At 37.4% G+C, this 27,699-nt stretch overlaps 1 protein-coding gene across 5 annotated transcripts in view; it reads right to left on the minus strand.

Moving 5' to 3' along the window:
* Positions 1–3,014: 3,014 nt before the first annotated feature.
* SMG1 (SMG1 nonsense mediated mRNA decay associated PI3K related kinase) overlaps positions 3,015–27,699 on the minus strand; it is a 68,337-nt gene continuing 43,652 nt past the window's right edge. For 3 of the 5 annotated variants that reach the window (XM_087731186.1, XM_087731188.1, XM_087731184.1), the window contains 32 exons: positions 26,783–26,927; positions 26,359–26,497; positions 25,824–26,054; positions 25,551–25,728; positions 24,554–24,715; positions 24,008–24,225; positions 23,651–23,805; positions 22,474–22,696; positions 21,181–21,427; positions 20,333–20,562; positions 19,523–19,771; positions 18,981–19,119; positions 18,784–18,893; positions 17,944–18,162; positions 17,328–17,518; positions 16,531–16,703; positions 15,862–16,141; positions 14,843–15,115; positions 14,473–14,707; positions 12,741–12,967; positions 11,346–11,496; positions 11,063–11,252; positions 10,363–10,832; positions 9,212–9,349; positions 8,134–8,286; positions 7,583–7,762; positions 7,134–7,361; positions 6,473–6,684; positions 6,168–6,274; positions 5,223–5,402; positions 4,974–5,080; positions 4,283–4,673 (listed from right to left, as the gene is read on the minus strand). In XM_087731186.1, coding sequence (XP_087587312.1) covers positions 4,524–4,673; positions 4,974–5,080; positions 5,223–5,402; positions 6,168–6,274; positions 6,473–6,684; positions 7,134–7,361; positions 7,583–7,762; positions 8,134–8,286; positions 9,212–9,349; positions 10,363–10,832; positions 11,063–11,252; positions 11,346–11,496; positions 12,741–12,967; positions 14,473–14,707; positions 14,843–15,115; positions 15,862–16,141; positions 16,531–16,703; positions 17,328–17,518; positions 17,944–18,162; positions 18,784–18,893; positions 18,981–19,119; positions 19,523–19,771; positions 20,333–20,562; positions 21,181–21,427; positions 22,474–22,696; positions 23,651–23,805; positions 24,008–24,225; positions 24,554–24,715; positions 25,551–25,728; positions 25,824–26,054; positions 26,359–26,497; positions 26,783–26,927 — 6,290 coding nt within the window. In that variant the 3' untranslated portion in view covers positions 4,283–4,523. The other 2 variants (XM_087731185.1, XM_087731187.1) reach the window with 2 other exon arrangements.

Here is a 27,699-nt window from a genome sequence, read left to right on the forward strand (position 1 = left end):
TTAATAACTATTTTCCAGTAAGGAGAAAAAATATATATGCATGTGATAACTGGGTACTGTATTAAGAAAGCAAAAGATGGATGGCAGGTGTCATCTTAAACTTTTTTCCTAGTCCAGTTCTTTAATGCATAAAGGGGTGTGTCTGCTAATTTTAGGAAAAGCTTGCAAAAAAAGGACGGGGGGGGGGGAAAAAGCAAAGAAATCTTTGAAGTACTTGAGTGTGCTAAAACAGGATGGCCAAATGTACTAGGCACAGAACACGCTGATGAATAATTGAAGCAAATGAACCTTAAGGACTACAGCATTTAGAAAAATGGAAGTTTAGCCTCTCCAATCCCTTCCAGTATTTCTGAAGTCCTATTTTCATATGGTGCTTTTCATTCAGGTATCACAAAGCAGTTAACAGGATAAACGTTATTTGATGAGTTTAGTTTACCAAGGGCATACAGCAGCACTGTGTCTGCTGTGGCTGGCGGCTGCTGCCATTCTCACAGTGGAGTTTGTGCAGGGAAACACCCTCCTTTCCCACGCAAGGTAACCTCGCGCTAGCACTAAGTGTCACCAGTGCTTTTACAGAGGTCTCATTCATTTTTCCTTAGAAAACTAGCCCCCTCCCTCTGATTTATGTCTGATTTATATGGAAGACTTGAGCCTTTTACAGATACTTGAAAAATCACAGACAAAATATATTACTATTTAAACAGACTAATCACTGAAGGCAAAACTAATTGTTGCAAAGGAAAAACGGACCATGAAGTCCCTGCAAAGTACCAAAATAATTTCTGTTACCTGTAAACATCTGTTACAATTTCAGTTATATTAACTTAATGCTACTGTTACTCCACCAAAATAATCTGAGACACCACTAATGACTCCAGTTTAACACATCCCAGTAACCCGTTTGGTAGAGCAGTGCTTTACAGAGGCTTTATGGAGGGCAGCAGGAAGAGAGGCAAACCAGTAACCGGATTTTCAAAGGGTTAAGAGCATCTCAACCATAGCCTACATAATTGGGAGGAGGTAACAACTTAAAACTGATGAGCATACTTTGGATTTGACTTTGACAAATTAGTTTTTAGCATGATCCCTTGGTTAACATTTACTGCAGGTGAGCATCATGCAAAAAAATTGCCATCAGCAGAACGGTTTGACTTCCATAGCTTCAGCTGATTTGCATGTATTTACAAGGATTTGATTCCAGATTTGCATTAGTCTAGGTCCGTCTTACTGCAGAAAAAAAGTAAATGTCTTCAGTTTTACTGAAAAAAATGAAGTAATTTTATGTCTTTATAAGAAACACATTATCTTTTAGAAGATAATGGAACTAATGCGATCTTATTTAACATGCAAGATGCACGCAGAGAATCTGCATTTTGGGTTTAACCAAGACTGTACCTGTTTGCCGTATTGTCAACATGTACCAAGGAAAATGCATCGGCACAGAAAAGCTGCCAGTCCCACTAACTCCGAAGCATCTGAGCTGTCTCCTCAACATGAGTTATGCAAATTTAAGACTCTGTAGAATCCTGCTCTAATTTGGGATTTGTTTTGTATTTGTTTCTATTTGGCATTTCAATTCTCCCCCATAATTTTCACAACCATGAGTAGTTTTGCATACAAGGAAATTATGAATACATATTCTTTTTTTTTTTTTAAAACTTTATTAAATTACGCAGTAAGAACCCATCTCCACACAAGTGTTTCATTTCTGGAGAGCAGAGGTATAATACATGAGCCACAGGTGAGTGCATTACCCCTCCCTTCCCCCCAGCTTCCAAGAAATAAAACAGCATGTATAATACACTCTTGTTACTATGGTACTCCAAAGGGATTGTTCGTAAGGTTATTTTTAACTGGAGAAAAATAAAAAGGACCAACAGTGTCAAGTGTCTTGTTCTGCATATGAATGTTCTTCACTGCAACATTCAAACACCTTCTTCCTTGCAATGCACGGCGTGGCAGAGGGTTCAGGAAGCAATGGCAGTGGAATGCATTTGCACGGGTATCGTTCGGTATAAAGCCTGTGACTTCCCTAGAGTTAATCAGGCAATCAGAATGCAAAAAAAGGCCATGTGTCTGTTGAAAATTCTTACACTTCAAAGTGCATGTCCACGAAAAATTGGCAACAGAGGAGAAAGTGAATTCTAAGACCTACTGAGGAGGCAGAGCAGTTAGCATAGTGCAAATACTGAAAACAATACAAGTTTGTCTATTACTTATGCCTGGTGTTAATTTAGGTTATCTGAAAATTGCTAGCCAAGCTCTCTACTCAGACAAACTGCTGCAAATCTATTCTAATTAAATGAATTTTATGCCAGTAGCGGGCTTGGCTCAAATCCTTTAATACTTAGATTTTGATTGAAAAAATGCTGTATTTAAAGTGTGGTTTTACTCCAAAAAGTGACTGAAATGGCACAAAGCATCTTCCCCCATATGTTGTTTTTCAGCAACTGTGCGTAATGAATTCACCCAGTTTACAGAAGAGAAACTTTTTATACGTAGCTATGCAAATTTCTCTGGGTTGAGAACACCAGTGTGCACTCCTGCTTTAGCTATCGGCACCTGTAAGATTCTGTAGTTGTAACTGAACTGTGTCAGGTTTATTTGCTCTAAGAAAAGGAAGTTGCCTTTTCCTAAAGGCGTTCCACTTTAAAAAGGAAGCGAGAAGTCTGTTAGACAACCAGCAGACAAGCAGGACATCGATCTAAGTAAGAAGATGCCATTTTTAGAGACTTTTCCGACCATAATCACACTTTGAGTGCAGAATTGATTAAAAGAACCAAAAAACCTCGGTGGAAGATTCCTTATGAATGCCTTATCGAACAACCATCTACAGAAGTAATGTGGCAAAGGAAAATGACTTTGCAGAAATCTTTACAGATCTAGTTGAACAAAAATCAGAGAGTCCTTAATTTCTTGGATTATAAGTATACCTCTGTGAACTGAAGCATTATAATTTACAAGTGTAAACTAAAAGGAGTAGGAAAGTGAAGTAAAAAGCATATCACTCTACCTCCACCAGAACATCACTTTATTGTTTATCTGTCATCAACAATGTAAAACTCTACTAGATACTCTATCCTGTTTTTTAAAAAGGTAAAGATTACATTGGATTAGCTACGTCGTACGAAAGAAACTACAGCAATCACAGTAGAATGAGATTGGAGGGACAATTTGAATTACAAAAAAGTGTACACTGCAAGCAGAGGAAAGTGCACATTAAATCAAATGCCTGTAGGATTCATTACTTTTAAATGCACAGTGACAATTTTGAGAAACTGTACATAATAGAATCACAGAAATGACTTCAAAATAACCAAAATTACATTTTGCATTTGACCATCCAACTCATAAGTAATCATTGATGTTCTATATTTTCAGTGCTTTTGGAAAATTTGTTTACCAAACAAAATTTAAGTTGTTAATTTGACTAAACTGTGAAGTAGAAGGATTGAAATAAAAAGTATATTGGAAGTACGCCTAACCTACAAGAATAAGCCAAGAGGGGTGTATGCAAGGAGAGGCTGGGAGGGAGGAGAGAAAGGAAAGAGGAAAGGGAGAAGAGGACAAAGGCTTTTTCTTCTATCTCAGAAGTTCTTCCAATGCAGCGTATATCTGATGTACAGCTCTTTGCTTTCAGTCCATTTCTGAAGTTTACATTTTGTAGCCTTTTTCCGTACTAACTGGTCGACTCAACCAGCGCTGTTGCCACGCAACAAGAGTAACAAGAATCTGAATGCATCAAATCTTCCCTTGCTGTGATTTCTTCATGGCCCCATTTTTTCTGTTTTTCTTTGAACAGGGTTCGGTGTTTCCTGAATTGTTCACAGGGTCAGGTGGAATTGAGTTCCAAATCACTCTGCGGTTTGTAGCATCCCGATTTCTTTCTGCAGCTAACCCCCAGACACGTTTGCAGTTCTTCCGTAGCAGAAAGACAAACCGTGTTGTTCAAGCGGTGAGCTTTCACCCTTGACCGTGGGGGTTGCAGACCATTGTGTTTAGCGTATCCCTGAGTGCAGCTATCCTGCAGGATTCACTTCCCAGTGCACCGAGATTTCCTAGGTTTCCTCAGATTAAGCCCCAGTATGCATCACCACCGACTGTGGTGCGGCTATGGATGCCTGAGGCCGAGTTGATTCTGGTGGATGTCTGACCTCGCTGAACCAGACTGATCTGCTTTCTCCCTACTCATACCCAGGCAGTCCAACCTTCATACAGCTGAGCCAAGTTATCTAGATTAGTTGCTTCCTTAATCACAAAGTCAACCTATTAAAAAGGTCAAACAAGTAATTAAAAGTAAGCTACATTTTTTAAAAGTGTTTAAGAGATCTTAAAATTTACTGTTGAATGTCACCTGCAAATACAAAATGTCAGTGGAAAAAAAAAATCTACGGTAACTGCAAACTTAATCTTACGTAACTTTGTGTAGTCCACATAAGAAATAGGAATTTGTACTGAAGGGGAAAAAAAAAAAAAAAGAATATCACGTGTCATGCTATTCATAACCCCTATCTTGAGAACAGTCACAACATTCTCAAATGTACATGGATATCTGCGTCCGCTGACTCAATTTCCCAGAGACAGGAGCGCAGTTGTGTCCTGCTAGTGAACACAGACAAGTTCTGTCCTTCCGACAGCTGTGCAGAGCTCACGTTTTCCCTGGATATCAATAGCTGTGTAACAAATGTTAGTTTACTGATAGACAAAAGGCAATTTTATCCAATTGATGAGTTTATATAAATCTACGACATAGAAAATAAAAGCATTTGTTAAAAAAAAAAAAGAATGCAGCAATACAAGGCAGCAACATACCTTGATTTGCGTTGGAATATAAATCACGTATCTCAAAAGGGCTCCCCCATTCACAACAGGATTTTAGTCTTTACGGCATACTTCAGCATGCATACACATGTGCTTGCTACCAAGTATTTAAAGCAAGGACCAGTACTGGAACTTTACTACTTTCAACTCACCTGTTCAGCAACAGACATTCTCCTGTTGGGATCCACATCTCGGCCCTCTAACTTGGCTTTGACTCGCTTCCACACGCTAACTGCATATGAATTCCTTTCCTGCACGGCTGAAGGTACAAACCAAAAAGTTAATTCAATTTTACGTTCCTGCTCAGAAGCCCATGGAGGAGTTTTGAGTTTTTTTGTTGTTGTCAAGTGGTGGGTTTTTCAGTTGTTTTCTGGTTTTGTTTTTTTAAGCCCTATATTTACCTTTTCCTGTTTTAGGGTCCCTGGCTGTCTTTTTGGGACTACAGGCAACACTTTTGCCAGTTCCTGGGACTGTGCTTGGAGGAGTATCTGCTGACGTGGCAAGATTTTTCTGAATTAGCTTTCTTGCATTCTGCGACATCACCTCTGGCTGAGTTTTCTGCCCTGTATTGCTACGTACAGCTGTAAAGAAAGTTTAAAAGTGCTTTAAGTATTCAAAATAATACATTATAGATGCAAGAAAAAGCACAACTAAATGTGTATCAAATGCAGCTATCAGTACTTCAGTACAAATGCATTTTAAACTTGTATTTTAAGCTCTGCACCAGTTCTTCTCTCTTCAATCTTTGTTTTCTAATTTCTTTCACTTTATAAACAAGAAGTTTTGTTCCATTGCACAACATTTATTTACATTAAACAAATTTTTATGGGCTCCCTTAACCTCTAATTCTATCATTTTGTATGGCAGTTATAAAATGCAATTCTTGTTCTTGATAGAAATCAGGAAGCTGTGCTTAGTCCGAATATTGACAGTAGAATAATCCTTTAAATAGAAAGAAATCCATGTTTATAAGAAACTTTATTCATGTTTTTAACTGTAAAGTAATGAAAATTTTGCAAACATGAATGCATTTGTAGAGTTTCAGGATTAATTCCGAAGTCACCATAAATTTTAATGCTAATTTCAACAGAAATTACAGTTCAGCTGATATTCGTGACAATGCATTCCATGTATTCTGGGCTTTGTGGAGTGAATCCAGATCTCGAAGGCTATGCAAAGGCTATGATCAAGTGGTCATTCAGTATTGTATGCTGAATAACTTGAATTTCATAGGCTTTTTTTAATCTTACAGAGATTGTCCGTATTTCAAAATTTAATAGAAGTTATGATCCCCTCTCTAATATCAATTCCTGATGTTTTAACGTTTGTACTTGAACAAGTATTACCTGCAGCAAAGGTTGGCTGATATGTAGCAGCTGATGTTGGGCTCGAGCATTCATTTGATGTATCCGTGACTAAGGGTGATGCAAAACCCACTAGATTATTGTAGACACTAGGAAACATAATGGAGTTGATAAATATTCATGCAACTATTTGACTTACTGAAAACTCAAAAGAAAGTTAAGTCAAATTTTGCAAAAAGATTTCTGCAGTCTAAGACACACAGCAAGAAGGTACCCCATGCTGCGTTTCTGCTATATACAAGTAGATAAGCAAAACGCCTTCACCTGAGAGAAGGTGGCTTTCTTACCTTTGGCTCTGTGTTTTTAGTTCTTTCAAGGTGGGTGTTATTTCCTGCAGCATTTCAACATGTTCCTGACTGCGGACTTGACCCATAACCTGAACTAATGTAAACAAAACTGTCTGAATATTATCTTGCCACGATTTATATTCACCCAAGAACTGCCTAACACTATTCTCATAGGGAACGTCTTCACCATCTGCCAAAGCCGCTTCTTCATCCTGTAACAAAGATGTGCAAAAAGGTTAACTATTTGCTATGTTTTGGCTAGGAGAATAAAGCTGAGCATTTCTTAGCCTTTTCAGCCCCTCAGTTTGTCATTTGACTACAAATAACCATAATTTTCAGTAGTTACATTTCAAGAAAATACATTTGAAAAAGAGCAAATGTTTCACTGACTAAAAACCAAGGGGATTTATAAACACAAAGAAAATGTTTCAAATGCCAAATGAGAGAAAAGGTTTAATTCAACCAAAGCCTGATTAGCCTAACTCTAGAAATAAAGCTGTATAAATTCTTAGAGATGAAATTAATTTTGTGTCTTGAACTCCATATGCATGAACACATTTCACTGTTTCTAGATACTTTAAAAAGCACAGTTACAAGTGTTATTTTTCTTAAACTACTGACATGGGTTTGAGGAATAAATTTAATGACGTTTTAGGCATACCTTTGCCATAGCTTTCAGTAGATGCTTGACATCTCCAAGTTGTCTATTATGACCCGTGAGCACAGTTTTAATACTATCCACCAGATTCTGAATTGTTTCACAAACTGTTTCTATTTGCTGTTCTCTTTCTGTTTGTACTGTTCTCTGTGTAGATATTTCCTGGGTCAACTGCTTGTGAGCCGAGTGAAGCCATTCAGAGCTGCCAATAGGATGTTCAAGACCAGTGCCCTAAAAATAACAGAAACATTTTTATATCTGTATCCAGAGATAAAATTCAATTACCGTGTAGATGCTACTGCCAAGTGTTTAGCAGCTGATGGAATAAACTCTGTAATCCACAACCCATTAGAAGGTATACACAACATTAACGTAGAATGAAAGACAAAATTGAGAACTCATTATTACAGCGATTCCGTAATGTTACATATTTTACTTCAACCTTTACTTACCACCCTCTGAAGTAGGCGAAGCTCCAGCTCAGAGACTGAACTGTTGAACTGCGATGCAAATGAGCACATTTGTTGACAGCGTTTGAGAAGTTCAAATAATGCAGCATCAAGATTTAAGGCTTCTGCTGTTCTAGTACGTAAACTTTCAAAATGAATGATATTACTGCAGAGGAAAGTGACCTGAAAGTCAAAGCAAGAGTGAGAAAAATTACTCCAATTAAACTGTCTATTATACAAACTGCATTTACTCCATGTCCTTAGAAGGGAGAATTTTAAATACAGCAGTAAAGCCGCCCTGTTACCGTAGCAGTATCATTTCAGGTTCATCCAACCCTGCAGCAATTCTCCCAGAGATTATTCATATTGCTTTTAAAGTGGGATTCCCAGAAGTGTCTGCTCATCTATATTTAGGTAGATAACCAAATACTTCTAGATAGATGTTTAGCTCTTTAGATGCTGAGGAGGAAAAATACCTTCTACATAAACCTCAAGTAGGAAATAAAGAGTGAACACACTGATTGAGTCACTAGTACTATACTTGTGTATAGTACCTGACTTGCTCTTTGACTTTCTTTCAGTACAAGGTTTCTTCTTTCAGCAATAGTGGCATCAAAATCTTGCAAGACTGGTGCCAGTGCAGGATTAGCACCTCCTGCCCATTTTAAACGCTGCTCAATACTTGCTTCAAGTGCTGCTAGTTTGTCCTGTATTAGGGAAGAAAAAAAATAAAAATACATAGATATAGATAATCCATACTCATATATATCACCTTAAGCCTAACTGCCTGACTTTAGAAAAAATTATGCATATACAATACATGCAGACACATTCTTATACCCATATATATATAAAAGAACGTGGTATTCATGATTGACAAATGTTAGCTTATGCTGTTTAAAGGTTTATTTTCGGCACGCATCACAACTGGATTTGATTGTTATGCAAATAATGTCACCTGTCTAGATTTTAACCCACCAGAAAAAAAAAAAACCCAAAAAAACCCAAAAAACAAAAAAGCAAGTTAAAAGTAATTGCATTTCTAGACTAAAAATTATATAAAATCATAAGTCCTGAATTATTTTACAAATAATTTGAAAAAAATTACAAACAGTACCTTTGCAACTAAAAAGGAAAATAGATACTGTTTAGCTTCTTGAATTTTATTTTAAACTATTAAACATTCTATATTACTGATACCCAAAAGTCTAAAAAGCTGATCCAAGCCACAAGAACACAGAAACCTTAACACACAGAATAATTGATTTGCCCAAATCTAAAAAGGAAGCTTTGACACTTAGCTAGCAAAATGATAGTAAGGACGATCTAAGTCAGGCAAACTTAAACAACAGGAGCATGATCAGCCTTCAGAAGGAAAAGTACTTTCACATACTTGTATTTTTGCTCATTAAACAGATTTACTGATATTCTAGAGAGAACATTTTGTATGAGACAGCAAAATCAAACGTTAACAGTATACATCAGACAAAAGAGATCAATGAAAATACCACCAGATTTGTGCTTTGATAGCAAGAGAGATAACATAATCTGCAGGTGGCAGATAATTTTGCAGTTTGTGTTAGAGTCACATTCCAACAGGCTGCTGAACAAACCCCCCAAAAATAGTAGTACCTGAACTGTTGCAATTGAAGCTTCAATCTGACTGAGCGTGTGAAGTTTCTTTTTCATGCTGGCTAAAATTGCAGAACGAGGTGGAGGAGTAACAGAAATAGCTTGTGGGCGACTAATGAGGAGATCTTCATGCTGCCACTTGAAGAAAATAATGGGAACACTTGATTATCAAATACTGCTCAGCACAAACTACTTTGCTTCACAAACAGCAATTCTAGTACTCTGGTACACTTTATAAGTAAGGGCATTTTAAAAGGCTTAGGTGTCAGATGATACCGGCACGTTTAAAAGTTCTAAATCACTAGAAAGTGTTAAATTATATAAGTCGTCGTAAACTGTTTTGCTGGCTTGGATATTTATACCATTAATCAGTCATTAATCTACTAGAAGTGATTTACACACATTTCCTCAATCTAAAGGAAAACGCATCAATATTCAGAAACAGTTAACTTGTGATGCATTAAAACGAAGACAATTTTGCTTACCAGTCTATGATATGGTTTATTAACTGACATGGAGAAAGCCTTTACCCTTAACCTACAAATCACTACAAAATGAAGATCAGAGACACTACAATACAACTGGATACCAGCATACAGTTCAAGGTACACAATGGCATTTATCTAAAGTCTCAGAAGAACATTTTCAGGATTGATACTGCTATTTATATTTTTTCATGAGGCAAACAGCGGAGCAAGGAGACACAATGCGTTTAAACTTTGAAGGAAAGGTACAAGATGACATTCAGCAATGCCCACCCTCAGTTTTAAGCAATCTCCTCCCTTAAAGTCATAGTCTGTCTGAAAAAAAGGGGGAGAACGGGACAACACTGCTAGTACGAAAGCCAGTGAATGGCTTCTTTTCCAATAAATGACTTAACGGTTATTGAAAAAAATTTACATGTATTGACTTGAAAAAGAATGTACACATTGCCACATTTGCATCTTATAAAGCAGCTAGTCTTCAAAAGAAGCTGTTAACACTTTTTTCCTTATACATTTAGAGAATATTTTAAAACCAAAATACTTGATCAAGTCCATTAAATTACTCTAAAGGTCATTCAACAATTCTTCTTGTGCTCAGACACAGTAACTAAAGCTCACTTTCCACAGGCACAATTTGGAGAGAAATAACATGCGTTGTGGTCTTACCTGGAACATGGCAATATGCAACTGTACCCTCTGAAGACTGGTCTTGCAAGATGAAATACTGGTTTCGAGCCTGCGCACTAGATCATGCTTCTTCCATGCTGTATCGTATGAACTAGCTAATACTGTTGCCCTGTTCATGACCAACTGCGAGAACTTGCCAATTTGGATATTGTGCTCCACAGCTTTCTTGCACAGGTCATCCACAGAAACTTTGCTTTCTGCTCCAAAGTCTTTAGCCTCTACCTGAGCAATGATATCGACACCCAAAGCACTGATGAAACTGCACAAAGTAAGTCCCAAAGCTTGATTTGGAAGGCCAATTAAAAGCTGTCTCACAAAGTCAGCTGTAAAAGCCTTGATTGGTTTGGCCATTTGGTCTTCACTAAAACAAGAGTTTCTGTAAAGGGCTTTCACATTAACAATCTGAACAGGTCCATTTACTGCATTCTGGTCTTCAAGTGAACTGATGCCTTTTAAAGGAAAGAAACAGTATTTTTGTTATAAACATTTGATGCATCTAGAAAAATATTATCTGACTTATAAACACAGCAAGATTACAGGAATTAATTTTTAATTTCTGCATACTTGCCATGTATGACAGGTAAGTTACAGTAGAAGTGATCATTTCACATTCTTCTCAAAAGGACACGGGATGAGAAGTGGACAAAGCGATACTGAATATTTGATAACATTTACTTACCTGACAATGTTTTAGAAAAGGTACCACAGAGCCTGAAAAATTCTTTAATTGTTTGCAGTCTCTTCAGAAAGAAAATTTCCTCTAGAACTTGACGATTATTGTCATCGTCAAAGAAGTTAACTTGGGTGCTGCGGGCTTCCCTAATTATGTCAATCTTACGCCAAGCAACAGGTATTTCCATCTTGTTTAGCTGAGCAACGTAAAGGAAATAAATTAGCTTTGTTTTTATAAAACTTCCATACTCCTGACTGAAAAGAGTACTCTGAAAAGAACAAATCCATACCTTTTCAATCAATAAACCAAATGCAGTTTCCACTTGAGCAAACATTCCATCAAAGGCTACCAAAAGCATCTGACCAGCTGACATCTTGGGAGTTTCATCAACTGAACCATTTCTTGGCTGAATCAGCTCACCATACTGAGCATGAAGTACTCTTAAAAACAAACAAACAAAAAAAAAAGAAAATTTACATGTTTTTGCTTAGTCTACAAGAAATAAATAGGATTTTCTTAACCCACAGCTAGACCAGATTGGAATTAAGTTGCATCTGAACAAGGTGAAATTTTCGCAGGCTCTTCCTGCCCACCCTCCCACCCTGCTTACCACATGAATCCTAATGATGATCTCACAAGAACAGCTACGGATACCATATATGACAGGATTGTATTAAAGGACCAGCTACAAAGCTAACTTAAAACACAGGTAGAGGATACGGACTGTACTTCCTATGAGCACGGTAAAAAAGTTATGAATAGTAAGTGATGTAAATATCACCTTTCCTTCCTTGAAAACCAAGTACTGGTTTTATAATGTACACATGTGTAACTGACTGAATGGAGTACGGGATAAAAAGGTGGAGGACGAGGTCTCGGGTTATGGCTGAGATGGCTTAACAGCTTGCCCCTCCTGAAAGGGTGGTCTTATCCTCTCCCTCCCTTATACCACTTTTGACCCTCAACTAACAGGCTGGGCAGGCTTGCCAATGGGTAAACCAGGAACAAAACTAACCTAAGAAAAAAAAGTATAGTTTTCAACTGGTATGGCAGCCTTCATTGTACCACTGATGGAGCCACCATAACTGGCTCAAGGGAAGCAGCAAGATCACTTCTACTCGGCAGGAAGCTTTTGAATTGGCTCAGTTGTCTACCAAGCACTTCCCCAGAAAGGTACTGTCCCACATTGCAAGATGCACAAGTCTTTTTGTTTGGCTGGGATTTTGTTTGTTTGTGTTTTGTTTTTTTTTAATCAAGTCACTGATTCATTATGCAAAAGCTGCTCATCAAACCTCCTGACGAGAGTAGTACCATGGTTACAAGCTCTCCCTTTCACAGGTTCCTCCCACAAACTAATGGACTAGTTCCTATTTTTAGCACCCCTTAATTTCAAACAAAAAAATCAGAACTACATATTTTGGAAAAAGTTGTCTACTAAAAGTCAACTTTAAGCAGATGTAAATGTAGATTGCCACAGCTCTGTATTTCTATGTATGCATGCAGATAAACGCACAAACACACAGAGAGGAAACGTGCACACTCTAGACACTGCACTCTGCTTAAGGGTATTCTTGGGCAAGAAAAGCCTGTACGTCAAACAAATAATACAATTTAGAAAAACTAATGATCTGCGGTCTTCATTCTCTCATACCTGAACTTAAAAAAAAAAAAAAAGGTGATTTACCTTGCAACATCAATGTAATGAGTATGTGTTTCTTCCTCTAGTCCCATAGCAGCATTTCGTAAGTAGGCCTGAAGAGATTCAACCAATGTTTGCAAAGGGACTCCATCTGTTGTTTGTTCAATAAGATTATCTAATTCATGGAGCATACTTTCTAAAGTATACTCTCCTTTCATTAAGCACCTAAGCGCTTCAGGAAAAATGATCTGTCGGAAGTTTGAGTTCAATTCCTGTTGGGACATAAGTATGAAAACATAAATTTTCCCCTCTCAAAAAGTATCATGTGCAACATCTTTCTCCTTCTAGTATTACACCATCCTGCAGCAGACATTATCTAAAAGATAACACGATGGTGGTCAGCCAAGGGTCAAAATCTACTTCTTTTTTTTCAATTTAAAGAAATCAGGAATACATTAAACCCTGTACCAACCCAAAGGTTTGACATTTGCACAATGTAGCAACAACTACCTCAATAGCATCAGCAGCAATACCTTACAGCAATGCTCAGCAAAGGATGAGTGGTACAGAGATCACACTTTGCAAATCAATTTCGTCAAATTATGTAGCTTTTCTTTTCCATTATATAACTATAAATGAGTGAGTTAAATTATTTACTGAATTTATGATTTGCTAAACTGATTGGACCAGGCAAGGGAAAAGAATCAAAAACCTGCCAGATAGAGATTATTTTGCTAGAGTCCTACTCATGCCACAGAAATCAATGCAGGCAAGAAAAACAGTACCCTAAGTGGCATAAAGCAATTTTCTCCAAGCAGAATGCAGAGAGCTAAAGGCAGCTACAGAAAGAACCAACCAATGCACTCTGTCTCCAAAATGAGACAATACACACCAAAAAGATTAGTTATCTTGACTGCTCAGTGAGCTCCACATCTTACCTAAGAGCTCACAGGGAGGACAACAATGTATGGGTGAAAGATCTCAGCTGCAATGCAATGAAATTGCATGCATATTTCTGGAAAATTTCTGAAACATTAATACTTTGAAGAGTGAAGAAACAAAGTGACGAAAATCTCAATGCGCTTACACAGGTTGGTAGGAAAATATTTTTCAAATACAATACAGCGGAACCAAAAGCCTCAAAAAGCTGTTTACACCAGCCACGGTTTATAAATCACTTAAGTCTTCAGCAGATATTTTACTCAAGCTGCCGCTAATGTTTTTTTGTTTTATTAAAGTGGAAACATTTCTAAAACACAAAATTATAAATGCGTTTTTCTCTTTCCCAGTCTTGGAGATAGGGGCATGTAAAACAGGTTTTCAGAATTTGTTTCAAACTACTTGTTTCAGGTGAAAATTAGTAAGGCTTAGCAGGAGCAGAAAACAGAAAGAGCACAGATTGAACAGTTTGGAAGATGTTCTGGACTGCCAGCAACAGAATAGAAGAATGAAAGCAAGACATGAACCTGGTGTGTCTATAAATCTGGTACTAACTTCTTTCTCATGGTTACTTACTTGACAGCAGTTTTTACAATTTGTCATGTATAGATCAAAATGGTTTCTTTCAACCAATAAAAGTGTAAATGGCAGCAGTAAATGCCTGTTCAGCTCAGCCAAATACAGCAATAAAGACTAAGGTCCAATAAAAAAAAAAATCTCGGCAGCATCATAAACAAACATTTAGCTGTTTAAGGAAGAAGCTGTTAAGAACAGCTTAGCTGAAGCCTTAGAAGGTTGGGGATGAGGAAAGAAAAAATAACATAAAAGTAAGTATCACCTGAAGTGAAATATATACTCCATTTGCTAAGTGAACAGCTTCTGATGCTTCAATTGGGTTAGGAATATCTAAGTCCTGGGGTACAAGATGGCACTGCTTCAGCAACTGCACAAGGCAGGTAACATTCCCACTCATGCTGCAAAGCTCCTCCAAGAACCAGGCTCCATCTCTTGAAGTCAGATCAACCAGTTGCTCTCCAGCACTAGATGCTGCACCTTCCATCATCAGATTTCGCCTAGATAAATTATGACACTTAGTTAGACAACCTGCCTGCTATTGCATTCTCCACATAATTGTGTCACTTGAATATTCCTCTTATGTGGTCTCAAACATGAACGCATAGAAAAAAATTTCACAAGAGGCAACTCACCTCGTCAGGGTACACAGAGCAGAGATGATAACACTTGCTAAGCTCAGTGAGCCCTCCTCTCCATTTTCATGAAGGAAAACTTTTATGCAACGTTCAATTTCTTTCAGCTGCTCTTCACAAACAGGTACAGTAACTGCCTCCTGTTTCAAACGTTCCACCTGCCTGATAAGTCTGTTATTTATATCTGCTGCATAGCGCTGTAGAGTCATTTCTGTAGCGGTTATGAACTGACACATACTTGGAGGTGGCTGAGGAGCATATTGCATTTCATACCTGTAAAGCAAAAGTACAATGAGAAAATTCTCCCTTCTCAAGCACTAGCAAATTGCACTCTGCTCTTTGGGTAGGAAAAATACTCTGCATGTGAACAGTTCCCACATCACCTACTCCGTATCAACTCTAAATACCACAGCAGTTGATGGCTACCCTAAAGACACTTTCATAAAGTCCTAGAATGCACCATATTTCATACCTATTTGCAAGGACAGAAGACAGTCAGTAGTCCTTGAGGCAAAGAATGAATAGAAGATAAGAAATAGGAAGGAAACAGGTTTCAGTGTAAATGCTTGAATATAATCTAGATTTTGTAAGCCAGGCAGTAATAATGCTGAAATGGCCTGACTTCAGAAGAAAAAGAAGAAAAAAAAAAAAATTGCTTGAAAATCTGCTTTAATAAAAAAAAAAAGTCTTTAGTAGACTGAAGTGATTCTTAAATACTAGAAGTTTCTAAAACCCCTAAATATCACTAAGCTAAAGCCACAAACATGGTTCTTCATTTGCTCATTACAGGGCAATGTTACTTGGTTTTCTTTTTGTAGTACACAGATTAAACTCTGGAACAGTATTTTTAACGCAGTTTTTCATCTTTTCCTCCAAACTTCTGGAATTACAACTTAATCTTGTCTTGCTTTATAATTAGATCGGTCCTCACAAAAGTATTCATTTTAATTAGGAAATTAAAATCCTGAAGTAGCTTGAAAATTAAGTTCTTCAAATAATCCATTATTCTGTCAACTTACTTCCTAAAGATATCCTGACAACGCTCTATTGTCATGTTACAGATGAGTTCTTCCATCCAGGTTTTCCACTGCTCTATTCGATGCTTCTGAAACACAGCTTTTGGATACTGAAGAGCTACTGTTGCATAGTTGTGCAATTGTTCAAGACAACCACGTAACACAGATCTCCTCTGCTGGAGAAGAGCACCAACTTCTCCTTCCAGTTGTTCACACTGACTGATTAGATGTGCCTGGCCTGCGTTTTGCAGAAACGCTGTTGCTGGTACATAACTTGGAGGACCTTTTAAGAAAGATGGTTAAAAATTAAGACACATCTCTGAAGCACACATATTTTATAGCATACATATACTGAGCATTAACATCTTTCCAAAAATATTCTTTTACTTGTGATAAAGGAGGCATGGAGAATTCATATTGACTACTTTAAGCACAAGGTAAGAGAATAATCTCATGCCCAGATATGGTCAGACAGACAAGTTCCTTCAGACAGCTTGGCACAGAAACCTTGAAGTGCTCTAAATCACCCTTTGAAGAACCCCCTTTCTTTTCATTTATGATACGCAGGTCCTTGCCTTTAAGTTAGAGGATACTCATAATGCCTCCTGATATTAAACTCTAGTTATTTCAAACCATTAAACTCCCCCCCCCCCCCCCCATACTATTTTATACCTAGGTCCATTTGTGTGCTAATTTCTTGAAGAAGACTTGCAAGTTGCGTTGCCTCTAAATTACTGAAAGCAGTTTGGTAATGTGTTATCCACTGCTCAAACTCATTCAGCTTCACCTGGATTGCTTCCTGGACAGCTCTTTGTTGAGTCTGCAACTGTGTGTGCTCAGAATACCTGAATTATTGAAGCCACAGAATCAAGTAAGTACTACAAGAAAAAAATACTTAACTATATTGAATACAAAACTATATTGAACAACACAACTACTTTGTTGACCAGAAAATGAACATATTCTCACAAATTACATAAAACTAACAATGTTGTGTTAATAATTAATTCTGGTTTCCTACAAAATAATGAATGCATGTGCATATTCATGCAACTCTGAAATCCTTGATCAATTTCAAATAAACTTGAAAAATAAGTTAAAGAATTAAAAACTTAGATGAAAAGATTTTTGTGCTATTTATCAATAGCTGCATTATGTGGATTAATTTGATGAGACACCACATGCAGCACATTCTGTCTCTTGCCTTGAAGTCAAGTGTGGAACACGGACCAGCACAGGTTATATTGACGAATATGAGGCATAGGACATAAATAAGATTATTCAGTAAGAAAATGGTTTCAATAGCTCTTCTGTACAAGGAGTGACTTGCTTACTGTAAGAATAGCTTTCACCCAGCTATTAATACCTCTCATATATACATTTCTAACATTTAACTTATAAGTACATTACTAAGCCACCAACTGTATAGAACCGCAAGATTCCTGACAGAATTCCTGGCTCCTCTGTACCTGTGCTGAAGCGTGTGGGAGGGATGATCCACTCCTTCTGCACCTTCCAGAAATTCTATCTCCTCCAGTAGTTTTCCTTGCAACTTTTCTACATCTGTCAACTGCTCTTGCAGGTTCAGATACTCTTCTAAGCTACTGTCCAATTTTGGCAGCACAGAAAGCATTTCATCTCTGTTCTTAAACCAGTTAACCTATAACCAAGACACAGACGTTATAGAACTGGACTTAATTCAAACAGGTAAGAGAAAGTAATATATGGCAGCACTTGACCCTTCAATGATGTTGTTTACCTAGGAATACCTCCAGTGCCAAAAGCGCTACAGCTTAATGGACATTTAGACTGCTCTCTAAACTCCCATTTTTATTCCTCTAGCACAGATTCAGGCAAAACATTAAAACATTTTTTTAGAATTAAGCACACAGAAAATGAAAACTAAATACTTGCAAGTTCCATATAAGCACTTCCCTCAATAGAAACTCAATTTAGCTCAATAAAATTTGTGAACTATTTCTAGTAGATGACCAACTCTTCCACCACCCCCAAAATACAAATAAGTGAAGTGAAATCATAGGGCCTACTTTGGTTATAAAATAGAAAATTATGTAGTAAACTTACCTTTATCTCAGCCACTCTTGACGAAAAGAGACTACGTGTAATATCTCTTTCCATTTCTCTTTTGCTTTGTTTGTTTTCAGCCTGCTGGCCACCACCACCATAGACAGCTCCAGCAAATCCTGCTTCGCCTCCTGCTGTCCAGTCCACCAGAGGATCATAAACAAAAGCTTCAAGCAACGTCAGCAAAGTCTCTCTCCCACGTCGCATAATATGAAGGACCTGCATCATATTTTAAACAGACTCATTCTAATCTTGCATTATCCTTGTAGAACAGTGGAATTTTAAATGCAAAATATGGTACTTGAGTAGGTCAGAAATCTATAACTTATCCCTAACCACTACAAACACAGGAAGAACACTACAGTATGTACAAATGCAGCTAGCCTGTGGTAACATCACTAAAACTAAAGATTGCATTCTAGCCTTCCACACAAAACTCTAGCAACAGACACTTGAGGAAGAAAACTCTCCTTTGTTCAGAGCATTTTTCTTTTTTAAAAACATATCTGTCATGTTTATAAAGGATGAGTCCTGAAGAAAGAGGGTAAGCAAAACTTCACAAAAAAAGCTTCAGGAAAAACAGAACGTTTTACATCTAGAGCTACAAGTCCCCCTCCCCCCTGAACCGTAGTTGTACCACTACTTGCATATGTATTTATCTGACATCCTCATATTTCTTAAATACCTATTATAGGATGTATCTAAAGTAAGTCCAATTAAAATCACAGCAGAAGAGGTGAAGGCTTTATAAATCAACAGCAGAATGTTTAATAGAAAAAAGTTCTAAGATTGTATTTGGCAAGTGATAGCCCTCACTTTTCTGCAAGTTTCCTGACTTACCTGTTCACAAGAAAGCCTGAAAACCCCTTCTACTCCTGTCACTCCAAGTGCTGTTTCAATATTGTGCGTCATCCGGAATGGAACCTTCTCTGGTACCCTAAGGCTTTTCCCTTTAAGATAAAAATTTAAGTTGTTTCTTTTAATTACCAAGCAGGGAAACCTTTTATTTGAATAACATATAGCATTTTTTAGATTACCTTTTTCAAAGCAAACATTATAATCTATGTGGACAACTTCTCCTGTAGTCATATCTATAAGAACATTATCCAGATGTCTGTCTCCAAGACCAATGATGTAGCCAACCATGGACATAACTGCAGTGGATCTTGCATACGACTTTAAAGAGAGTTTCAGGAAAAAATTATTTGTGGGAATCCTCTGCCAACACATTGGACTGACTACCATCTTAAAACATTATTTTAAGTGTAAGACAAATCAAACCCAACTTATTCCAAGCTGTATTCTATTTGTTGTCTGATGATATCTTACAAGAGTTTTCATGTCTTAGGCTGATAATTCTAGTTTACTAATGTAGAATTATCAGGTGTACACCCATTTTTTTATTCCAGATGGTAAAACTGCATCATTTCCTGCCAAATGCTAACACTTCCTGTTACATGAAACTTCAGCAGTCCTAGCTCAGGAGTATCATTGCTTGAACACATCCCAGGCATTTGTTGCCCCTCATCCCATTAAAAACACATCCTTTCAACGGGAAAATATATTTGTTATAACTCACCTGTGTAACTCTCCACCATTCATCCGGTGTAGTACACGATGACCAGAGCTCCTTAGCTAGGAGATTTGGGGGAGTTGCTTCCATCAGTTCTTCTAGAACAGCCCTCATGACATTCAAGGGCCAGTCACGACGTGACACATCAAGACTAAGCCCGACTGCCTTTAATGCGGGTCCAATTTTACTGTAGTAAAGTTCACTGGGTCTAGGCACTATTCCAGGATTCTGAGGAGTCTGGTAAGAGTCCTGAGCCTAGAAGAGGTAAAAATGCTGGTTTACATTTTGCAACTGTCATTACCACAGAAAAGTATCCCAAATTCAGTTTTGGTGACAATAATATGAAATCAGCTCCTCCACCGAGGATGACTTTTACAGCTCAGAGAATCCTTTCAAAACGCAATGGTTAAGAAAACCTAAAGGAACTGAAAACACATTGCTTTACCCTAACTCTACTATTATCAAGGTCAATTTAAAAAAAAACCCTGTATTTAAAATGAAATGAGAATGAGAGAATGAGATGTGGAACTAAAACAATTTTAACCAAGGTTAACTCTATTTGTTCAAAAACAGTTCTCCTTGAATTATCATGCCAGAATGGTATATTTATGTTACATACTGTAATATAGATAAATATATACGCAATTTCATTGACATCTGGTGAAATCCCAAGAGATATGAATACACAGAACCATTCTGCACAATTATGAACAAAACACAATCCATTTAAGACTACTTTACTTAGAATTGGAAAGCAAATCAGAATAAATGGTTCCCTTCTGAATTGTCCTAGCTGGCATAAAACATAGTTGCTACCTTTTGTGCTTGTAAAGCAGCTTCTCGCTGTTGCCACCGCTTGTAAAGACCAAACAAAGGTGTAGCTCCATCCACCCACTGGATCAAGCCTGATCTTGTTCCCAGAGGTGTCACAGAGTAGTGCCTCGCATGGAACCTCGGTGTCTCTTGACGGTTAATGGTAGCAAACATTGTGTTCACAATTGATAAGAATTGCATGATTCTTTCATCTAGATGCAAGTCTTCTAAACCTGCGATAAATTTATTTTGTTTAAAATTTAGTTTCTAGATAAAAAAATTATTCTCTTAAAGCCCAAAACTCAGCATTTTTTGAAAGCCTACTTCATTTCAGACCATGAATAGCTTTATAAATTATGCAGGTTAAGGATGAGTTGTTCAGCCTAAACCTAAAGGTTTACATAGCATTTACCTACTAGAATCAACAGTTTATGACAGCTCTCTCTGTGAACAGTACACACAACAGTTACTAGCATAACAAGTAGGTCTTTCCCGTTCAGGGAAGGCATGAAGTCTCTTAAGTTCTCTTCTGGGTGCTACCTTAAGCTTCTGGAAAAGTGCATCCAGCCAATCCAATCAGTATGCAAGTAGAACACTGTTTCTAATGCAGCCCTTACAAAGAAGGTATCTGAAAACACCCCTGACTTACAGCTTCACAAAGCAAAAATCCTCAAAAATGTATGGTGAGGTGGGAGGCGGGGAGGAGAGGGAGAAGATGCTCCAAACAACTCTTTCTCCGTATCATGCAGGCCAAGAAAGCAAAAGTTGCAACTATGCATCTCCCAAACTTTAATATAGTCTGATTTATAACAAGAGACAGTAACTTGTATGAGAAAATTTCAATTTCTTACCTTTGAATAGGTAGGGATAGTTCTTCCCATCTGAACCCAGGAAAAGCAGCTTTTTAGGTTTGGTTTTGGTAGGCAGAATTGTGATGGTACTGCCCACACTATGAATCGTGACTGTGTCTCTGGTAGATACTTCTCCAGGAAGTGCTATTTCAGTGCTCATCATGGCAGCCAACCAAGGACTGATTTCTTCAAGGCGTAAGAGGTAACTAGCCCGTTTCTGTGCTCTTTGCTGCAAACTTAGCATAACCTATTCCAAGGAAATTTTTTGGTTTAGGTTGAGATTCACCTTACCAGCTAGCATTAAAAAAAAAAAACCACAAAAAACCAAAAACACACAAAAAGAACACCACAAAAACCAAAAACAAACCACACAAACACCAAAGCAGATGTAATGGTAGTCATCTTCCAGAAACCACGGACATTCTTCTTAAACTACCTTTCATCCTTGCCACCCTACTAATCCATTTATAGCTTACGATGAAGATGACAAAATCTGAAAAGAAATCCTTTATGCAGCAAATATACTCTGCCCAGTGATAAGCACCAAAGTCACAACAAATCAAACTCCTCAGGAGGTTTGCTCCTGCATTTTTAAGTATTTGAGCTGTGGTCAAAAGCAGCAGCATTCAGCAACCTCCTGTTTATGTGTCTACATGCTTGCTTGTTCTGCAAAGTAGAAGGGGAACTGAAAAAAAAAAGTCTATTTGTGTGTAAAATCTAGGTTCTGTCTATCAAGACTTAAAAACCACCAGGTTGGCTCTGGATATCCAAGTGAATACATATTTTGTTTTTCCTCAGACCCATAAAAAATTAATAAGACAAGATCACATAATTGAAAAACAGAGTACATCTGGGAAGGGTTGATCATTTGAAGGTTGCTGCACAGCCTGAGGACTATGCTTAGATAACTTCTAACAAGTTGGTACTCTGGTTAAATCCACTAAACTCAAATAGCATAGAGTTTCAGAAAGACAGTAGTTAATAAATTAAAGCCCTCTGCCCCCAAAACTGACAGGATCTCAGACAGCGTAAGATACGAGATTTGAAAAAAATAATTTCATTGGGTAGAAATGCAGTAATGCAGATAGTCAGTAAGACTTGTTACAGAGGCAACAATTACTTTGCTTTAGTGTCTAGCATGCCTGTGGTGATTGCAGAGAAGACAAAGTTTCAGGCTGCAGTTTTGACGTGGCAAGAGAATAGCAAGAGAATACTAAGGAGAGGGTCAAGCACATGGTGCAGCAAGAGTGTCGAGAGTCTCTACATTGTACTCTTAGTCTGTGCATATAATACCTCTTTAAATGGGAGCCAGCTGCTTCCAGGTTTAGCAGGATTCAAAGGATTCTTCAGTTTCTCTAGCGCATTTTCAATTGCATCTCCATAGTTATCCTGAAACCATTTCTCATGAGGAGTTTCTGCAGGAGCTGCAGTGATGCTCTGTACATGTTCCAAAGCAAATACAATGGGCTTCATTAGAGCTGTATGCTTTTCACGCATGATTGCTATCTTCTCCTCTCTAAAAAAAAAAAAAAAAAAAAAGGAATTCCTCTTAACTCCATAAAACCAAGTTACTTCATAAGCAGAGCATTAAAATAAGACTGTAAATGAGACATCTAAGAATTCACGAAAATGGTTACATCTCTAAAATGAGATCTTCAAGGATGACCGTATTAAAAGGAAGACTATTTCATTCCACATTGAATGCGTGTTCCTCTGAATCACACTTTTTTTGTAACTGAAACAATTGAACTGTGCTCTTCACCACTGGAAACCCTGAGGAGAAGCTCAGAGAGCTCAAACCACCCTAAGCAACTATTTCCTTTAATAAAAGAGCTCCTAACTACTACTTCCTGAGGGTGTACCACACTATAAAGAAGGGAAAGAGCACAATTCAAATTATGCTTTCTCCCGTTCCATGTCAGCTCTGACTACAGAATTCAAGAGGTGTTCTTAAGCTTAGCCAGGTTCCCAGTGAATGGCTTTCCTCTTCCACAAATCCATTCACAGGAGAACCCAGATGAGAGAGAACAAGAGACTTGCTGAACATTGAAAACCAAATGCAGATTAAGATGTTCTGTTTACTCCAAATATCTGTGTTTACAGTAAACTCCAAACAGATTACATCCTTCAACATGCTTGTCCTCGTTTCAGCTGACTTGTAAGAAAGACCTTGGGATGAAGAACTATAGGATCTCATAATCCACAACTTGATATGCATTGGGTTCCAACACATTGTTATTAAGGAAATCCCAACATGGATTCACAGGTGAACTGTTGTTGTTTCTCATTTGATTAGAGTACTAGCTGTAGCATCAAGATGTTCTTGAAGTAAGGTCACTGGCTTACAAAGCAGAAGGTAGAATAGTACAAATTCAGGAGCAACAACACTGTTGATCAGTTTGACTGTATGCTTCCCCAAGAACAAACACTTGTTACAATTATCACTTGAATTATTCAAAAAAAGACATACTTCCGTAAAGTGTTGTTGTTTTGGACCCTCTTGACTTCATCTTCCAGTTGTTGAATTCTTCTGAGGACATACATATGCTGCTGCAGCAAAACTCCCAACCAAAGTTCATCCCAAAGAACTGTAACTCTGCGCAGCTCAGCCACTAGCATCTGAACCTGTATAAAATAAATTAAGATTCGCTTACTTTTAAGAATACTAGTATTAAGACTTATTCTTGTAGATGAACAACTTGAAAAAAGGTGACAGCCTAACAGCAAAGATGCACCAAACTTTCAGTAGGCCTACCCACAAGATATACAAATCACCTATTTTGTGGTTCAAATAAAAGCACAAGTAACATACATTCAGATTATTTACCTGCAATACCATTGTTGGATTTGCAGCAGAGAGTTTCTCCACAATTTTGCTGTAACAATCTTGCATCATTGCTTGATCTTCATTTAATCCAACTTTTGTGTCATCTTTACTACTTTCTTGAGAAGCTGGGGGGCTGCCTCCATCACATTCACCACCCAACAGTTCTTCTCCTTGAATATTACCTAGCAAAGTAGGGATGGCAGAAGGCAGCTTGTTTCCTAAATTAAAAACAGATGTTAAAATATTAGCTACACTGTTCTGGCCTTGAAAGATACATCACTCAATACTTCATTTAGCATCAGGTCCCCATATTACATTAAGTACTGGCAAAATATATGATGATAAAATTGAAAAAAACTAACTTATTTGCCAAACTGGTAAATCACATGAAAGCTACCAGTGAGGTCCCATAATAAAAATATTCTTAAGATAGAAAGTTTCAGAGTTATTGAAGAAAAAAAAGCCTCAGTATCATTTGATTCAGTATATTCAGTATATAAAAATATACGCTAAAGTGTATTTGAACATTTATTTTTATTTCCATACCTGAAGTCTGGGATTCACTGCTAAGTGAAATGGTACCCACTATTGCAGGATACAGTATGAGATGAGGAGAATCTTGAGCCACTCGACACAATAAGTTGCAAATACTCTGACGAACATACACTTCTGGGTGATTCAGGCGGGAGAAAAGCTGAGGTATAATACCTTCATAAACAGAAAAAGAAAATGTGCCTATTCATTTCAAGTGATGCAGAATTTTATTTTAATTTATTTTTAAAAGCATGCTGGTTTCACATTGGGAGAACATAAATGTCTAGTTTCCCAATAAAAACTTCTTTTAACTAACTGTCTGTTACAGTACAGGCAATAGCTTATTTTCTTCTACTATTCAAATACAGATAACATCAGATGCAATATATAAATTTTTTAGTCAAGCACTAGGAACTTAGTTTTGCACATTGTATATGTTACATCACTTTTCAAAAATAAGGAGAGTCACATTAATAGTTCTTGAAGTTAGCATAACTGGATGTTTCAAAAGAAAGCAGTTTTGCAATAGGTGGCCTCCTCTTCTGCTGCCTTCCACACTTCAACTCAATAACCTTTTGTGGGAAAGTCCCTGAGCAACCAGAACCAGCAGTGTAATGACAAACAACTACTTCTGAGACATCTGGCTTTAGACACACATCTTTCTCTGAACAGCATTTCAAACTGTAGCTAGGAAAAAACCCCACCCCTTTTTTTTTTTTTTTTTTAAGGTGGTAATATAATGTAATACTTTACAAACTACATCTCCTTTCTCCTTTCAATGTGTTAAGGCAGGGAAGGGAGGGAATCAGAATCTGTGCTACTTATCTATTCTAAGATCAGAATGCACAGCAGACTTGAACAGCTTTAATGAAATTATTTAGTAAAAGACAGGCTCTCTTTCCATCATCCTTAAATAAAAATTTTATGGAACTGCAATGAATACCTTTCTGCTTGTATTTAGAGAAAATGTGTCAAAATTAATTTTAACAACTAGATAACATCTACTTACCTCTCCAAGGAGCAGTAGGTGTAGTTTCTAGCCCATGCTCTAGATACTGTCTAAGTTCTCCAGCATGTTTCACAAGCAGTCGTAACAGTCTTAGGGTTGCCATCACAATAACATCATCAGTGCTTTGCTCAGAAGTATTTCTTAAGTGCAGCCTGGGATCATCTTCATCAAGTGGAACCTTGAAAGAAAGAAATACTCCAAGCTAAGTCTATCATTCATATAATCATTTAGAAAAGTTTGTAACTGGATTTCCTCATCAGCACAAACACTAACCTGGCCAGCATTGAGTTTGAGGAAAGTAAAGTATGCGCTGCAGGAGAGTTTATAGAGACTGAAGATTCTGTCTACAACTTTCCTCCACACTTTAATTAACCCTTCTGTTGCATTTTCATCAAGATCTGAAAGCCAGGGACAACTTGTTAATAATTGACGCCATATAACATCCACCATATCATCTTCTTCATTGTCTTCATTTTCAGTGATTTGTAGAGTCATATCTTCATCCTAAATGCAAATAAAGAGAAAACAGATTTGATTTGAGTCCTCCATTCATTGTTAGAAGCAATATTAGTTCCTAATCCAGTTTTTGTCTAGGCAACTCATGCAACTACATTACTTGATCATAATACCATAGTCCATAGAACAGATGTGTTACCACTTTGCTAATTGATGGTTTCTTAGAGAACTCTTGTATTGTCTGAATTTTAACTTTAAAACATTTACAAGAGTTAATATGAATCACAAGTAGAGGAAAAATAAGGTTCACACTAAAGCTGAACATTTTTTAAGCAAGCAAATTTACACTTACTTGAATCCCAGCTGGACGACACACTGCCTGCCCAAGAATCCCATAGATTTTCTCTCTATCTTCCTCTGCAATGTTGTCTGGAAGCAAGTTCTGAACCTCAGATTTTTCCCGGGGCAGCAGACGAACACCTTCTCCCTGACTGTAACATTTAATGAATTATTGATCCCCAACATATTAGTATTCGTAGAGCTACTGAACCCATTAAGACTATATATATAAAACTTCTTTAAGGAAGAAATCTTCATCCTTATCTCAGAATTAAACACACTTCTTTTTACAGAGGGCAAGTAATCAAGAGAATATTCAGTCCTCTGCTCGCATGCGACTTTAGATCACAAAGAACAGTAATCATAAATACAAAGCTAGGGTTTACCTTAAGGAAACTAACTGTGAAGTATAAGTTTAAACATTAGGAAGAATTTACCTGGCATTATCAACTACTTTCCGGCCCCATCTATAAGCCCAACTAGCCAGGGCTGCCCAAGACTTGGCTACTTCAGGTGCCTGTACTGAAGACAAGTGATACAGCTGTCCCAAGATGAAGTCAGGCTCTCCAACTCCAATATTTACTGTGATGGAATAAACAGAGCAATATATGTTAAGATGTAAACCCTGCTTCTGATTTCGTTAACAAAGGAAAACCAAAACATTCTAAGTACATACATTTGTTTCCTTAACAAAGGAAACAAACCAAAACATTCTAAGCATGTAATTTTTTTTTTTGGTCGAGTTAGTATCCAAGACTGTAAAATTTTCCAAAATGCAATTATTTTTCAGTTCTGACACCTGCTGCAAAGCAAAGACCAGTTTTTAATTTTCTAACAACCACTGCCTGTACTCTACAATTGCTTTCTCTTTCACAGAAAGATGGAACTGAGGCAAGAAACTCATGATCTCCAAAAGAGCAAGATGCTTGAGAGAGCAGATTTTTATGAAGTACCTAGGGCAGTGTGTTTGTGTTTATTTGTGTATATATTTATTTTCTTCACCATGAAGTCAGAAAGCACCTACTACTTAACATCCATTAACAGCTCTAAAATAATTCTGACTCTGCAAGAGAGGAACAAAGTTATTTATGAAATCCATGTTTAATCAAAGAAAGAACTTTATCTTGACATTTGAAGAAAAGTCTGCTGAAAATTGGGAATTAGAGTACATCTAGTGGCAACAACAGAAGTGCTCAAATTAAGCATAGGTTAAAGATCACGAGAAAAACCTAAGGTAACTGCTTTTCACACTTATCAGGGCCTTCAAAATATAAATCCTGTCAATGCTTAATCTGAAAGATCTCATTCAAACTTTAGCAAATACAGGAGCTGAAAGCAGGCAAAGGCATGACAA

This window comes from Nipponia nippon, unplaced genomic scaffold (genome assembly GCF_047370975.1).
Source record: "Nipponia nippon isolate SJK-2023a ecotype South Korea unplaced genomic scaffold, ASM4737097v1 scaffold_5, whole genome shotgun sequence".
Lineage (NCBI taxonomy): Eukaryota > Metazoa > Chordata > Aves > Pelecaniformes > Threskiornithidae > Nipponia > Nipponia nippon.